Source organism: Anomaloglossus baeobatrachus, chromosome 1, assembly GCF_048569485.1.
Source record: "Anomaloglossus baeobatrachus isolate aAnoBae1 chromosome 1, aAnoBae1.hap1, whole genome shotgun sequence".
Lineage (NCBI taxonomy): Eukaryota > Metazoa > Chordata > Amphibia > Anura > Aromobatidae > Anomaloglossus > Anomaloglossus baeobatrachus.
Genome location: NC_134353.1, coordinates 775,147,491 through 775,165,158, shown reverse-complemented (window position 1 = coordinate 775,165,158; position 17,668 = coordinate 775,147,491). Strand labels below are relative to the sequence as shown.

Below are 17,668 nucleotides of genomic sequence, written 5' to 3'. Positions count from 1 at the left end.
CATGAGGGCACAGTTGCCATAGGGGTAGAAAACCCACCGTGCAGTAAATGAATTTCTGAGGAACAAAGGGGTTGAAATAAAATCCACATTTTGATATTGTTGTCTTGAGTTTCAAAGCAGCAGAGCTTTTATGTAGGACACGAGGGCCTGGACTGATTTTTATACTCTATTGCTCTAGATATTACGGCATTCTGCTACATGGTCAGTATTAGGTCAAGAGCCTGGATTGGCTGAAATCATTGTATTTATGCCATCTCCTCTTTAATGAGCCTTACCAGAATCATCCGTGGTGCTCAATGCAACTTTGATCCAGGCTAAGGCCCCTTTCACACATCAGTTTTTTGGCATGAGTCGCAATCCATCGAAATGTGAGAAAAACAGATCCAGTGCTGGATCAGTTTATTTTCTCCTTGACTTGTATTAGCAACGGATTGCGACGGATGGCCTGACGTTGCAGCCGTTGTTAGACAGATCCATTGAAAAATCTCTGTGCGGCTTACTGAAGTCTCTCCCTCTCCCTCAATTGACAGATCCGTTTTTTTTACAGGATCCGTTGCATCAGTTTTACCACAATCTGCCACGAATCCGTTCCATCAGTCACAAGACGGTTTGTGACTGATGGCAAAAAACTGATGTGTGAAAGAGGCCTAAGTGCTTTACAACAGTGCTCTGTGCTGCTGAGAACTATTGGGCCATGTTCACTCATGGAGGAAATGCAGCAGAGTTTCAATCTTGATAGGTGGGCTGAAAATCTACAAGATTGAACATATCTTTTTATCATGTGCTGAGAAAAAATATCCGAGGGTCAATTGACTCATGACAAATATTTTTGAGGGTATGAGCTGCTGATTTCACCTTTTGCAACGGATATAGTAAAATCTGCTGACTTCAGCATGTAAGTAGGATAGCACATGGTTTCACTGCCACGTGCCCCCAGTCACATTCCAACATCGGCTGCCGGCTAATTCAAAATGAATATTCACTACTCAGTGAATATTAATTTTCTTTAATAGCGGACATACGGGATCGCCCCAGCTGTGGCAGGAAGTTGGTAGCTTGGGAGATCAGTATGTCTGCTATTAAAGAAAATTAATATTTACTGTCCCCCCCCAAGCCCATAGCTTCAGTGCAGAGAAGTAAGGCTGGAATCACACTTGTGCGTGTAAAATCAGACCGAGTCTTATGCTAGAAAGTACCATGAGCTCTGTTCAAGTGTTGATGAGTGTGCAATGCAACAGCAATGCGTTTCTGTGATTTTTCAATTGATTGTAGTCCATGTGCAATCCGTGTGTGATCTGTATGGGATCCGTTTTAATTCTCAGCAGCTATGTCATCTGCCATTCAGCTCTGCTACATGGCCGCTGACAGCAGACACAGACAGAGCCATGTAGCAGAGCTGAATGGCCGCTGACAGCAGACACAGACAGAGCCGCGCGATCAGAATGAAGTCGGATGAACTTCACCCGACTTCACTGTCAACCCGCGGCTCTGTCTGTGTGTCATGGCCTGATTTTTGGTCACCGGTGAAGGTCTCACTGGTGACCGCAAATCCCCTGAGTGACAGTGATCTGCGCTATCAGTGGTGCCGTCATTGAGCTTACCCGCGGCCACAGCAGAAGTCCTCCACCTGAGAGCGGTGGCCGCGGGTAACCTGAGTGACGTCATCGCTGATCGCGCAACTCACTTCAGCTGCTCTGTGGAGCTCACAGAGAGCGGTCGTGGTCTGTGTTCGCTCTCTGTCAGCTTCTGATGTAGCAGAGCTAAAGGCGTCGTGGGACCTTGTGTGGATTATGTTGGACCTGGAGGTGTTTTTGAGGGGTTAATAAAGTGGTGGGAGAGGGTGTATTTTTGTCTTTTATTTCAAATAAAGGATTTTTTGATGTTTGTGTTTATTTACTTTCTCTACAGTTTAGTGATGGGGGTGTCTCAGTGACGCCTGCCATCATTAAGCTAGGACTTAGTGGAAGCTATGGGCTGCCAAGCTATGGGCTACCAAGAGCTGGGTAGAGTCCCAGAACTAATTGACTGGATTACGTCGGACCTGGAGGGGTATTTGGGGACTTTAATAAAATGGTGAAAGAGGTTGTTGTTTTTTGTCATTTATTACAAATAAAGGATTTTTTGGATGTGTGTGTTTATTTTCTTTAACTAACAGGTTAATCATGGAAGGTGTCTCGGGGAGATGCCTGCCATGATTAAACTAGGACTTAGTGGCAGCTATGGGCTGCTGCTATTAACTCCTTATTACCTCGATTGCCACCGCACCAGGGCAATTCGGGATGAGCCGGGTACAGTCCCGGGACTGTCGCATCTAATGGATGCAGGCTGATATTTTTAGGGTAACGATAACGTGGGGCTCCCCATCCTGACAATACCAGCCTCCAGCCGTATGGCTTTACCCTGGCTGGTATCAAAATTGAAGGGGACCGCAAGTCAATTTTTTTAAATTATTTATTTATTTATTTTACTGCATGATATAGACACGCCCACCGGCAGCTGTTATTGGTTGCAGTGAGACAGCTGTCACTCATCGTGGGGGCGTGTCTGACTTCAACCAATCATAGGCGCCGGTGGGCGGGGAAGGCAGTGAATGCGTGATGGAATAATGAGCGGCCGGCTTTTTCAAAAGAGAAGCCTCCACAGTGTGAACACCGTGCAGCGCCGATGATCGTGGATCGGTGAGTATGAGAGAGGGGGGGAGAGGGATAGACCGACATGGACAGAGAGAGAGATAGAGACAGAGAGAGAGATCGACAGACTGATCGACCGACAGAGAGAGAATAGAGACCGAGAGGTAGAGACCGACTGACAGAGATAGAGATTGACCGACATTGTCAGACCTCACTCATTTCCAGTGTTTTCTGAAACATGCGATAAATGTATTTAGAAAAACGGATGTCACTAGGATGGTGTGTGTGCCGTCCGTGTGACATCCATTTATTTACACGCTCCCATAGAGTTGCATTGGAGAGACTCGCGCGAGAAATTCACCAAAATGCAGCATGCTTAGAGCTTGTACAGCAATTCGTGGAGGATCTATGACCCTGTAAGGTGCCTCCATATTGCATCATTGCTTCTAAGAAGAGCCTGATTTTTGACATTGTTTAAACCAAGTTTTATGTTCAATATGATCTTATTGTCACTTTCTTAAATTAGAATGAAAACAAGATTTCAGGACATTTTACTACTGGACCTCATAACATACTGACACTTCTCTGTAGGGATCATTTCTCAACAGTTATCTCGTTGGTCATACCGCATTTTTTTTTTTTCTTTCAATTGGAGTCAGCATGAATTTTTTTAGACATATGAATGTACAGATTTCCATGGGTTCTATATTAAGTGTATGAGATAGTATGCAATGAACAAATTTGGTGCCTAAAGGGCGTTTTACATGCTGCAACATCGCTAACGACATATCGTCGGGGTCACGGTGTTTGTGACGCACATCTGGCGTCGTTAGCAACGTTGCAGCGTGTAACACGTATGAGCGACCTTAAATGATCGCAAAAGAGGCAAAAATCGTTGGTATGTGAGTCATCGTTCACTTACCAAAAATCGTTGCCTATTCCGTAGCGAGGTTGTTTGTCTTACCTGCGGCACCACACATCGCTATGTGTGACACCACAGGAACGAGCAACAACCTCGTTCCTGCGGCCTGCCACAATGAGGAAGGAAGGAGTTGGGCGGGATGTTTGTCCCACTAATCTCCGCCCCTCCGCTTGTATTGGACGGCTGCCGTGTAACGTCGCTGTGACACCGCACGTACCGCTCCCTTAGAAAGGAGGCGGTTCACCGGCCACAGCGACGTCGCAGGGAAGGTAAGTCCGTGTGACGGGTGTAAGCGATGTTGTGCGCCACGGGCAGCGATTTGCCCGTGATGCACAACCGACGGGGGAGGGTACACTCGCTAGCGATATCGATAGCGATATCACAGTGTGTAAAGTACCCTTAACTCCATCAACCAGGTTGATTTTAGTGACTAGATTCGTCACTCGGGAACATATCTTGAGCTGCGCTACTGTGAAATCTACAGTGTAAGTGTGTACCAGTATATACAGTGGGTGCAACTATAACATGACCATGCACATCACAAGAGAAAATATTACAATATTACGATTAAAAAGTGGAAAAAACACATCAGAAATTCTGTCCTTCAGCAGTATGGGAACAGTTTTGTATTTTGCACAAAATACATGACAGATATAGATGGGAGAAACTCGGACACTTATAGCGGGATATTTGGACAGGCTGACTAAATACGAAGACAAACGGAAAAGTGCAAATTACTTTTATATTCCTTAAGAGATCGTAAATGTAGACTGCTTTCCAACCTCTATCTGCTGCCAAAAAATAATGGAGCGAGAGCATATGAAATAAGATTCGTCAGGATAGTAGTCACCTTTAGGGAATACAGTGTCGCCAGGAGGATAAATTTCCTTACCGTTAATGGAGCTCTTAGCTACAAAATTAGGGTAACCCAGACAGACAATTGGTCCTAAGCTTGACCTTGAAGTTAGAGATCAGACCTTGTGGTCCCAAATCAGCTTGAATTCCATATGACTACTTGTAACCCAAATACATCTTTATTTCAGATAAACAGCTGTGCTTCTTATGTTACCTACCAGCCATACTAGACGGTATTCATTCAACATACTAGTGATAATTAGGTTGTATGCATTAGTCTTTAACACTTTGCGGAATAGTAAATCATGATGATGATAAAACCCGATGTAATAGTTGATAGCACAACGACAGTACCGTAAATGCCAAAATCTATTTTTTTTTTTTTTTTTTACACAACATTACTGAGAAAATACTGCAGTAAATAATCAGTGACCCATTAGTCAACAGTGTATGATGTAGACAACCCCTATAAATGTCTGCCAGACTGAAATTCTAGGTATTTTTTTTTTTCTTGTTTGTTTTTTTTAATATAACATGTTTAGAAATTGTTTTGAAAAATATATGTTCTGACAATGATCTTTTTGTTTCCAAATCTGTGTTAAAAGGGGCTGTTACATCACAATTAGGTTGCACAACCTTTAACCACTAGTGACTGAGAACATTTGCAAATCTTCGGCCCCGATTCATAAAGACTGGTGCTGTTTATGCCAGTCCAGATGAAGGGGAGAGCTGGAGTTAGAGGTAACTGATTTATTAAAAGGTTCATGCAGGGCCTGGAGTAAGGTTTGTGGCATATGACATGTCACAGCTCTTCAAGAATTAAGATGAGCAGGCATCACCACACCCTATTCCCCCACCCCATTCCTACCCTAAGGGCAGAGTCACACTACCGTATATGGCATCCGATGCTAGAGCATCGGGTGTGATATGATAATAACCCTCGGCTTCTGCTCCGCTCCGAGCATGAGCCAAGTGTCATGCAACTGTGATCCAATCCTGCGATCAGATCACAGCTGCGGAGGAGAGGGAGGGATTACTCTCTCCATCTCCTCCATTGTCAGCCTGTGTGTATATCGCACTGCACTTGGATGACATCTGAGTGCAGTCTGATGTTTCACACGCACCATAGACTTGTATGGGTGCAAGTGATGAGAGACCCGCAGCATGCTGCAATTTTTTCCTCAGTCTGAGCTGCACCATTTTCTTAAAAGGGGCCAAGTGCAATGCAAGATTTTCTCTCATTGCTCTTGTGCTAGTCATACGCCAGTGTGATGCTACCCTAACTAGCATAAAAACACCAAAAATTGCAACATTTTTGTAAAACCTCACATTGTGCAAAAAATTCTGACGTTTCAAAATGTAAAGACTGATACATTTTATCTGAAGCAACCACTACAGGATAAATGGCATATTAAATATTCCTTCATTGAAATGAAAGTCCATATATGGGCAGTCTGTGTCCTTCAGGGTGAGAAGTCATAACTAATTTTAAAGGGGTTGTCCACTACTCGGTCAAGTCCCCTAACAAGACACTGCACTCTCTTGTTGATAAAATGAAGACAAAAGTTACCAAAGATGGTCACCATCTTTTGTCGCCATCAAATAAATAATCACTTTTTTGCAAAGGAAAAAACTTTTTGTCTTCATTTTATCAACAAGAGAGTGCAGTGTCTATTATATAATACGTTCTGGGACTATTGACCCCACACTAGCACCTCTAATGAAACCATACTCTAGCTGAGTGCACACCAATACCCTATAACTCTGAAGTCCCCTAACAAGTCAGACATCCGGAACAAATGAGAGTGCAGCCACAGCTCTCGCTTCCTCCGCATGTCAATTACGTCCAAAAGAGTGGACAGTGAAGAAAGTGCTGATTGGCCCCAGGGATAGCATGACATAAGAATGTCATATGATCCCTTGGAGAGCTGGTGCTGACACCACTGGTAAGGCACAGTCACTGGAGGTGAGAATAGATGGCTTTATTTGATGGAAACAAAGGGATTAAGAAAGAGATGTCCGAGTAGTTGACCACCTCTTTAATATTATTTACATTTGTTTAAGGTAAATTTAAGACCATCTCCATTCCCATACTAAAGTCATGATTACACTGCATATATTTATATTATATATATATAATATAATATAATATAATATATATTTGTTTAATGGGTTAGTTGATGAATTATCAAGCTCCTGTAATTATTTTATATTCTATTCTATCCGATTCAGAAATACAGTTGAAAACCCTTTGCAAAGCTCAGTTATAATAAAATGATTAGGAAATTTGAGAGCTCTGCATGCCAATAAATACCACACCCATAATGGTACTTAGGAAGCGCTCTATAACTGAGTCATCTCTGCCTACTTGTAGTTTGGATATTTGCTTTGGAACAGCTGAAGTTGCTATTCTGCCCCGCAGTCCTCAGACTGGGCCGAGCACAAACATTTCCGGTGACTTAAATCTGTCCCTTGGATTAGTTCATATTAAGACTCCGGGATAAGAATTGACCAAGAGGTGTAAAGTCCTTAAACAAAAAGAATGTTCATTTCTTGCAAACCCAACAAAAGAAAGTATAATAAGTAGATTTCCAGCTTTTGCGTAATAAGGATTTTATTTGAACTACTGCCTTAATTTGGTTGAGTTTTTGTAGACATAAGCCTCTGCTTGTTTGTAGTCTGTTAACCGTCTTCCAATGAGTAGTTAATCACATTGCTAAATTTCTGTACCTTGGTAATAAACTGTGATGTTATTGAGGTTATCTGCCTCTTAGGCCACGTGCGCAAGTTGCGTTTTTTTTGCGTTTCCGCAGCGTTTTAAGCTGCAGCATCACATTGTCAAAATGCATGCATTCTGCTTCCCCAGCAAAGTCTATGAGAATCATGAAAAATACGTGCGCACGTTGCTTTTTTGAACGCAGCATTTTGAAAGTAAAAAATTTGACAAAATCTCTGTGTTTAGAAAAGCAGCATGTCACTTCTTTTGTGCGTTTTGGCAGCGTTCTACACCCATTGATATCAATGAGTTGTTGGAAAACGCTACCAAAATGCTAAGCAGTGCGTTTGAACTGCATTTTTGTTGCGATCCGCATTTTTATTTGACATAACAAATGCAGGTCTTTCGGTCTCTCTCTCTCTGTCGATGTCAGTCTCTCCCTCCCAACCCCTCTCTCATACTCACCGATCCCTGATCACCGGCATGGCGCTGCCCGGCGTTCACACTCTGGCGGCTTCTCCTCTTTTGAAAATGCCGGCCACTCATTATTCCATCTCGTAGTCCCGGCTTCCCCCGCCCACCGGAGCCTATGATTGGTTGCAGTCACACACGCCCCCACGCTGAGTGACAGCTGTCTCACTGCAACCAATCACAGCCGTCGGTGGCGTGTCTATATCGTGCAGTAAAATAAATAAATAATTAAAAAAGAACAACGCGCGGCCCCCACCCAAATGATACCCAGCAGAGATATAGCCACACAGCTGTGGGCTGGTATTCTCAGGATGGGGAGCGCCACGTTATGGGGAACCTCCCATCCTAAAAATATCAGCCAGCAGCTGCCCGGAATAGCCGCATCCATTAGATGCGACAGTACCGGGACTCTACCCGGCTCTTCCCGTTGCCCTGGTGTGGTGGCGATCGGGGTAATAAGGAGTTAATGGCAGCCCATAGCTTCCACTAAGTCCTAGCTTAGTGATGGCAGGCATCACTGAGACACCCCCCCATCACTAAACTGTAGAGAAAGTAAATAAACACAAACACAGAAAAATCCTTTTATTTGAAATAAAAGACAAAAATACACCCTGTCTCACCACTTTAATAACCCCTCAAAAACACCTCCAGATCCGACGTAATCCACACAAGGTCCCACGACGCTTAAAGCTCTGCTACATCGGAAGCTGACAGCGAGCGGCCATAGAGAAGGACTGCTCGCTGTGAACTCCACGCAGCAACTGAAGTGAGTTGCGCGATCAGCTGTGCTGTCACTGAGGTTACCCGTGGCCACCGCTCTCAGGTGGAGGACTGCAGCTGTGGCCGCAAGTAACCTGAGTGACGGCTGATCGCTGATCGCTCAGCTCACTTCAGTCACTCAGGGGATTTGCGGTCACAGGTGAGTCCTTCACATGTGACCGCAAATCAGGATGTGACACAGAGCTGCGCAACGTCAGTGAACTCGGGTGAAGCCCTGTCGTCACTGCTGTGGACTCCTGTGTTCTGGCACTGACCTCTGAGGCTCATCTGAGTTCATGACAGCCCACAGAGACAGAGCCGCGGGATGACAATGAAGTCGAGTGAAGTTCATCCGAGTTCATTCTCATCGCCTGGCTCTGTCTGTGTCTGCTGTCAGCGGGCATGTAGCAGAGTTGAATTGCCGGGAGACCGGACTGACAATGCATCCAAAACGCAAGTAAAATGCATGCAAAAAACATCCAAAATACATGCGTTTTGGATGCATTCTTTTTGTCAAAACGCAGTTATGTGCGCACGTTGCGTACAGTTCACTGCAGAAATTTCTGCAGCGATCTGAAGAGCACATGTGCGCTTTAAATCGCTGCAGAAATGTCCGTAGTGAAGCCGATTCCATGCACTCTGCCTGCAGCTCCTGCCATAGACAGAGCAGGAGCTGCCGGCAAAGCGCAGGAAAGAAGTGACATGTCACTTCTTTTTACGCAGCGCTTCGGCAGTAGCCGAAGCGCTGCGCTCTAAAACGCCACGTGCGCACGGCCCCTGCACAATCTCCATAGACTGTGCAGGGGACGCAGGACGCATGCAGTTACGCTGCGCTACAAAGCGCAGCGTAACTGCATGTATTTACGCAACGTTCGCACATAGCCTGAAGTCTGCCAGAGGGTGCGCTTTTTTCTGCACTGGTCAGGAGGCAGTGTGCGCACATTCTCTTACAGTGATTAAAACAACCCAAACACGCAAAATGGTGTGAAATATGTAAAATAAAAAAGTAAGACCTTACCTATGTACTCCATGGATCTGTAAACTTCCTGCTCTGACTGAACAGAGATGTGACCACTGCAGCTAAATCGCATCCCAACAAAGTCTGTGAGAATCCTGAAGTGCTTTGCACACTTTGCAGATTTTTTTTCTTGCAATTTAATGTAGAAATTGACAGTCAATTATTTCTGAGGTTTTTTTCCAGCATTTTTCCTATTGCAATGCATAAAAAAAAAAAAAATAATCATAAAAAAGCTGCAAAAAACGCACGTTTTTTCTGCAGCGTTTTTCCTGCCAAGAGATGCAGTTGTAAGTGCAGAAAATCTGTAAAAAACTGTAGCACCCACGGGGCAGGGGGTGAAATGTACTCGCCGCCGGGCTGGTGATGTCGGGTCTGGGATGTCATGGGTGGCCCTGCCCAGCTTCATGGCCCTGAAGTGTACAATAAAAGGGAGGAGGATGGAGGATAGGATGATGGTGGGATGATGGAGGTTGAAGAGGTTGGGAGTTGTAGTTGTCTCATGACGCCACCTATGGTACGCGACCAGGTATTAGCCGCCGCTGTGGGTGATGTCCTCCGGGGCTGGTGGTGTCGCAGCAAGGATGGTGGTGCTCCCCACAGGTGGAGCAGGCCCTGAGGAGGATAATGAGGGACAGTAACAGCAGTTGGCGCCAAAGCACAGGGCGACGGCAATAAGAGGCTGAGTCAGCTGCTGCGGTTCCAGGTTTTTTTTACTCACAGTTCAAGTGCTGCCCTGAGGGTACCGGTCTCTGCCATCATGGGCCCCAGCCGATCCCGAATAATTCGGAGGTTACTGCCGGTGTTCCCACTGTGTGTCACTTTCTGGTCGGGATCCCTCCAATCCCATGGATGGAATGTGGAACGGGCTGCAGGTATTTCCTGCACTCGCTGCAGACCCTGGAATCCTTAGTAGCTGTAGAGAACCCGGGCTGAGCTGTCTGCTCCAAGCCATGAGTCTTGTAGTGCTCCCAGAAGTGTGAAGGTAGAGAGAATATGCCTGGACCAAAGTCCCGACTGTGCTCCTTACCCCAAGCTGTGCCCTGGGATAACTTACTATGCGTGAAGATGCTCCTTCCTTTTCCCCCAGTGGTGCCTACCCCCCGGTGGTTGTTCTAGTGACTGGGAAAGTCCCATGCCTCGTGATGGCCTCCCCCCTGTCTACCCTAGGCCAATCCCAGTGGGAAAGCACCTAACTGTGTGTGGTTTGTGAATGTGAGAAACACCAGCAGTTAACCTCTTCCTTAACCGGAATGCGTACCGCGCCTTAAGTGAGGTGCAGTACCCTGTGGCGACTGAAGCCTCAGGGGCACCATAGGAACATACCCAAAGAATTTGATAGGGACCAGGAAATGTCACTATAAAAGTAGTGGTGGATCATTAAGGATTTACTTATCAAATTATATTCTGCCATTCTGAGAGTTATTTAAAATATTTTAAGTTGCCGAACAACTCCTTTAACTATTTAAATATGGGTTTTGCAGCATCTGTGTAAAACATTTTTGCTGTTAACTTACTGTCTAAACTAAACTGAAGGGAAGGAAGGGCAGGAGTGTGTTGGCAACACAGATATAGACAGACAGGGAAAAAACAAAACTCAAACACACTGCAAACTCACAGGAACAAACAGTAAGAAACTAACGAGAAAAGAAAGAGATAAGGCAGCAACAAAGGTTAACACCACAACTGCTCACAATAATATAGTACTACAACCACCAGTAATTCTGAATCACAATCTCAACAAAACAGTAAAGAGGAGCTATAGCAGATATCAAAGGAACAGTACAGCCAGCATATATAGGAGGGGAGCGAATGTGACTGGCTCCGCCACAGCATGTGATCAAAGAAGACTAACAAACAGCCCAGCAGGGATAAATTCTTGCTAGCCTCCCTAGGAACTACAGGTCTGTGCGTTGGTGCCCACGTCTGCCTGCGCTGACCACAGACATCAGGGAAGTCAGTAGTCAGAGTGCCAGAATCTGTAGTCTCCACAGATTCTGCCTGCCATGACAGTCAGCGATGTTTGTAAAAACCTCTGTGACACTATTTAGGAAATTGGATTGGAAGTCTTGATTAGCACTTTATTTACACTATAACTTAGAGCCACTAGTGGGGGTTTCATTTTGCGTTTCTGTCACTTTTTAGCACTGTATGTGTAACTATTCTTGATGTAAAGTGGCTGTCCCCAATTGAGCAGCATTAAACTCAACGGTGTCCATCATAATCAGTTGGCAATTATAGATGAATGCCCTAATATTAGTATGAGCATGTAGCCCAGGACAACTTCTCCATATTTGCAGAAAATCCCCCCTTCTGATCACAATATACCTGTTTATAGCAGCTCCAGATTTTATCCTAAAGCAGCTTACCAGTTTAAAGCATTTCTTGGACAACTCATGCTTTCACCACCATATCCTGGAACAATTAGGGGCTTAAGTTCAAGTTGGCATTCCAGGACATTAATGTCATCTTTTCCTTGGTTGGGTGTTGTGTGCAATGTTGGCCTCGCAAGAACCAGCTTCATAACATCACATGTGCTCGACTCTACGGATCTAATGCTTTGTGCCATCCTCTCATTTACACTGCTGAAAGATGTAAGACATCTGACATTTCAGTATTTTTCATTCTTCATCAAATAGGTCATTAAGAACATGCATTCACTTCTTTCCACTGTGGGATTTATGCTGTAACTCATACATGGTTTCTATGTTTAATATACTATTACTCAGATTTTCTTCCCACTTCAACAGATCTTAAAAACCTGTTGTCTTTTTCATGAACAGTTTTGAATGTTGGTTCTTTGTCTAGACGTTAATTAGAATGTAACTATCGTTTTTTTGGCAGCTTGCGATGTTGATCATTGGGGGCCACATTGTAGCAGTCGATGCCAGTGCAAAAATGGAGCTCTTTGTAATCCCATTACTGGAGCTTGTCACTGCGCTGCCGGCTTTAAGGGCTGGCGTTGTGAGGAACGTTGTGACCAAGGGACATATGGAAATGATTGCCACCAAAAATGCCAATGCCAAAATGGAGCCACTTGTGATCATATTACTGGAGAGTGCAGATGTCCCCCTGGTTATACTGGAGCCTTGTAAGTATCTGTTAAAGATGTATAATGTTTTATAGCAATACACAAACTGAGTTAGTAAATGCTTTGTGTAATAAAGGGAATCTTTCACATTGAGACATGCTATTTATCTTAAGATATAGGGTTATTCTGGAGGTACACAGCATTTAAATCCTCTGTAGTTGGCTTACTGTAGTAGTGTCTACAGAGAGAAGAAAATTAAGTTTTATACTCCTGCAACTGCTCGCTTCCAGTCATCAGGGTTAAACAGTTATTTGCTGTAGTCCCTGCTCACTATACAGGGGGCACAATAATTGACAGCCTGCTCTGCACACCACACGCTCTGGAGCAGGCTGTCAATCTAAATTACAGGAGAGTAGGAATGAGCGGACTGATGGAAGTTTGCGTACACGGAGTTCGGCCAAACATTAGCTAAAAGTTCAGTTCGGGACCTAGACTTGACGAAAAAAACTCAAAAAAATCATTAAAATATTTTTTAAAAGATTATTATGACACCCAGTGTTTACCATATAACAACACAGTAATTGTGTGTGTGTGTGTATATGTCGCGGGCGGGGAGGACGCCGTCGCTGCTGCGCTCTCGCTAACGCTCGGGTCCGGCGCTGCTGCGGCTGCTCGGTGGCTCGAGCGGTGGGCCGGATCCGGGGACTCGAGCGGCGCTCCTCTCCCGTGAGTGAAAGGGGTGGTTGGTTTGGGGGATTTAGTCTGTGACGCCACCCACGGGACGTGGTGAAGATAGGCACCACCGCTGCTGATGACGGGGATCCTGGGAGCGATGGTAAGGAGCAGCTGGGATGTTGTCTTCCCCCTCGGTGAGTAGGGGTCGGTGGTCCCGGGGCCCGGTGATGTTGTGACGGGGAGGCAGGGTTGGCGAGGTGCAGGGTTGCAGGGACAGCGCGGCGCGGTGCCGGATGGCACGGGTGTACTCACTCAGCAAGAAAGGTACAAAGTCCTCGGTAAACCAAACGGCTGGATGGACGGGTCCCGCAGCCGGCTGCAGTGCTTCTCCCTGGACAGGTGATGGTGGCTGTCTTTCCCTGCACGATGTTCTCTTTCTGACTACTATGGATTCCCAGCGGTAGTCCGCTCCATGGTGTATGGGTACCGGAGGAGCCCGTTTGCCTGCAGATGCTGGCCCTTGGGTCTCTAGCTTTAGGCGGTAGCTGTATACCCTCACGGTGTGGGCGGTTGCCTTCAATCGGGACTTTTGCTGTTGTGAAACCCCTGGGGCTCCAGTCACATTTGGATCTGACTATTGTCGGCAGCTCCAAGCCTGGTCGGGGTCCGATGGCCCTGCCTGTGTGTGCTGGCTTCACTTCGCTCCCCGGTCGGTACCGGCGGGCCGTCACCCATCCCCGGGCCAGAAAGGGCCAGCCGACGTGGAAACTGGAGCGCCCGAGAACGTATGGTGTCATACCCTCCGTTGTTAGGCAGGAACAAGTTCCTTAGGGTTTCCTAGGGATCCCATTGATTAGTTCCTATTTTCCCTCTCTAAGCCCTGTTGATATATACAATTACTGTGTTGTTATATGGTAAACACTGGGTGTCATAATAATCTTTTTAAAAATATTTCAATGAAGATAGTCAATTTTATTAGGTTTTTGAGTTTTTTTCGTAAATTATATTCACTACTCCGTCCGCTTGCATTATAATTTTGAAATTTTGGACCTGGACTTGACCCAAACTTTACCCCAGGACCTAAATTTTGGTGCTTTTAAATTGTCTTAGTAGAGGGTTGCAAAAGAGGGCAATTGCCTTGCAAACAGGTGGAAATGGAATAACTAAAAAAAAAAAAAATGGTGTGGGCTCATACCTATTTTTGAGAACCAGTGCAGATAAAGCACAGTTGCTGGCTGCAACCCTCAGCTGTCTGCTTTACCTTGTCTGGTTATCAAAAATATAGGGGGCGCCATGCTGTTCATTTAAATTATTTATTTAATTATTTAAAAAAAGTAATGGGGTTCTCCCTATTCTTCATAACCAGACAGCTGGAGCCTAGTATTATCAGGCTGGGAAGGCCCATGGTTATTAAACCCTACCCTAAAAATAGCATCCCACAGCAGCCCCAGAAGTGGTGCATCCATTAGCTGTAGTACTTCTGGCTCTTCCTGATTGCACTGATGTATTGGCAATTGGGTTAATACTTTTTTGGTTGATGTCAGCTGTGAATTGACAGCTGGCATCAATCCCAGGGACTAGTAATGGATGTGGTCTATCAGACACCTCCATTACTAACCCAACAAGTATAAAGTTAAAAAACACAGACTCTGGAAAATAGTTTATTTGAATAAAGACTTTCCCACACGCCCTCCCTCGTTCACCAATTTATTAATTTGAAGTAAATCCTGCAAGTTCTGACTTAATCGTAATGTCCCACAACGTCCATCAATTCCTATGATGCCTCGTTCTGAGAACGAGGCTCCATAGGCCACTGCCGGTCAGGAGCAGGCCTGGAATGCCTCACAATGGTGAGGCAGTGACCGCTGACCGGCAGTGACCTCTGGAGCCTCATTTTGAGAACATTCTCAGAACACATTTTGTTTTGTAATCCGATGTGCCAGGGCTCAGAAATCAAGCAAAGCCACATGCAAATTGGCCTAGAAGTACATTCAGAGTGTGTCTATTGACTCTAATATTGGATTGTTTAACGTTATTAGAAATAAATCATTGTAATTAATTTTATACTATTTAATATTTATAAAAAAATATAGCCTGCAAATTATCTAAGACATTATCTGTCAATTATGACATATAAATAATAGTGATTCAGTGCTATTATTAGGAAATTAAATTGGATTTTTTTCTGTTCTGACCCGCTAAAACAACATAAAAATATCTAGAAATGAAAGGTCCAAACTTAAGCATTTATGGCATATTAAGGTGCAGGTTCCACCCTTGAAAACCACAACTATCTGGTAAACAGTGGTTGGTGTCCATTGCAGTCTATATGGTTTACAGAAAGAACTTACCACTTTAAAATAATATAGACTTGTGAATCAGGTTTTAACCAGTGTATTTTTTTCTGCCATTTAGCTGTGAAGATCTTTGCCCTCCTGGTAAGCACGGCCCTCAGTGTGAGGAAAGATGTCCATGTCAGAATGGTGGAGTTTGCCACCACGTCACTGGAGAATGCAGTTGCCCCGCGGGGTGGATGGTACGTCACATGAACTCATTACTCTAGTTACATTCGGCCAGCTTTAACTATGCAATGTAATCAATGAAAAATAATTAACTAATTCAGTCAATAACCTTTTTCTCTAACTTGCTGAATGACCTTTGGTGAAAATAGTAATTAATTAAGTGACACAATGCAACAGACTGCCCTCATAATCCCGCCTGGAGGAGTGTGAGTCTATTATAATATGATGCACGCCAGATAATTACATTTAAAAGCTTAGTCTAAGGTAATTGATTTGTTTGCTGGAGAACGATCCACTCTCAGCACTATTATGTATGGAATTATAATAATAGGACTTGTTACTTAATTTAGCAGTACAAAGAGTGTCGTAATGCGACACAAACCAACATATTAGCAAAATAGCAATACTGCATTGGATTAAATATTGTATTGGTGTGTTCTATATTGCTATGGAAAAGCCTGTGCTCCAGCTACGGCGTCATTTTAATGTTTCACCGGTAGAAATCAATGGTGCCAGGCAATAACCTACAATCTTCACTTAAAGGCCTAAGACACACAGCATGAAAATCGGAGTGAGTGTAATGCGATAAAACATCGCATTCCACTCGGACCAATATTAGGCTATGTGCGCACGTGTGTGTATTGCATGCAGTTACGCTGCTTTCTGCACTGCAGCGTAACTGCATGCGTCCTGCGTCCCCAGCACAATCTATGAAGATTGTGCATGAGACGTGCGCACGTGGCATATTAGAACGTAGTGATTCGGATGCTGCCCGAAGCGTGCGTTCTAAGAAGTGACATGTCACTTCTTTCGTGCGCTTTACATGCTGTCTATAGGGAGAGGCAGCATGCAGAGTGCACGAATTCTGCAGGCTCCAGACGCTTCAGAACGGAGCTTTTCAGCTGCACTCTGAAGCGGACCTTTTCTGTGCGGTGCAGAGCACACACATGCGCACATAGCCTAAGCCTAAGTGCCAGCACCCATGAGCGATTTTTTTTCTCAGCCCTAATCGGACCGAAAAAACAATCGCAGCATGCTTCGACTGTAATGTGTTCCTGGTTTCTCTCGCAACCATTCAAGTCTATGGGGCGAGAGAAAAATCGCACTGCACTCGCGGTACACCGGTGTACCGTGAATGCAGGGGGCGAGAATCGCAATAGCCAGCTACGGAGGAGAGAGGGAGATAAATCCCTCCCCTCCTCAGCGCTGGCCCTCCCCTCCTCAGCACCGGCCCTCCTCTCCTCAGCACCGGCCCTCTCCTCCTCAGCGCTGGCCCTCCCCTCCTCAGTGCCGGCCCGCCCCCCGCAGTTGAGGTCTGATCGCATAATCGTACCTCAGTTGCAGAGACACTCGCATGACACTCGGCTCCCACTGTGCTGCCAGCATGAACCAAGTGTCATGCGAGGATCGCATTAGTCCTCCTTGTGGCCCAAGCCAAAGGGTTATTCTCATGTTCGTTAATGGTTTGAATTAAAGAATTTACTTGATTACTGTTCATTGCCTAAGTTACCAGCCACCACTGCAGTTTAACAGTGGTGCTTAGGTAGGAGCACAGTGCTTACAAGCTATTTTCTATAGAGGTGGTCAGTGCTGCTCAGAAGCTGTCAGGATCACTGGATCAGACCAGTTTCTGTGCAACTACTCTCCTCTGATGCAAAAGAGGCAAAGCTGTCTCTGTTTACAGCATCGGAGAGAGTGCACATTTCAGGCCATCATAGCGACCATGCCACTGGCCTGAACTGTCAATCAATCAGAAGCGCTCCACCTGCCATCAAGCAGGAGCAAGGGAGGTGATGACCTTTTCTACATCATTGCTGGAGCTAGGTGGAAGTTTATCCCCTTAGATGCCTTTTGTCAAACTTGACAGTGACATCTAAGTGGTAAGAGCAGAGTCGTTCTCTGTCACCTCATTGCATAAAATAGAAATGGCATGTTATGGCTGTAAAACTTAAATACGACCACCGTGGTTGCCTTGTTAGTATGGTGCCAGCGCAGGAGTTCAGCACTTTAGTAGACACTGGGTGACCTTGGCATGTAAGCGGATATTCAGGTATCTCTGACATCTCATAGCC

At 45.1% G+C, this 17,668-nt stretch overlaps 1 protein-coding gene across 2 annotated transcripts in view; it reads left to right on the top strand.

The window, feature by feature from the left end:
• The window catches only part of MEGF10 (multiple EGF like domains 10), a 176,812-nt gene that overhangs the window by 92,957 nt on the left and 66,187 nt on the right, over positions 1 to 17,668 (top strand). For both annotated transcript variants that reach the window (XM_075324739.1, XM_075324747.1), the window contains exons 6-7: positions 12,213 to 12,459; positions 15,490 to 15,610. In XM_075324739.1, coding sequence (XP_075180854.1) covers positions 12,213 to 12,459; positions 15,490 to 15,610 — 368 coding nt within the window. The remainder of the gene's footprint in view (positions 1 to 12,212; positions 12,460 to 15,489; positions 15,611 to 17,668) is intronic.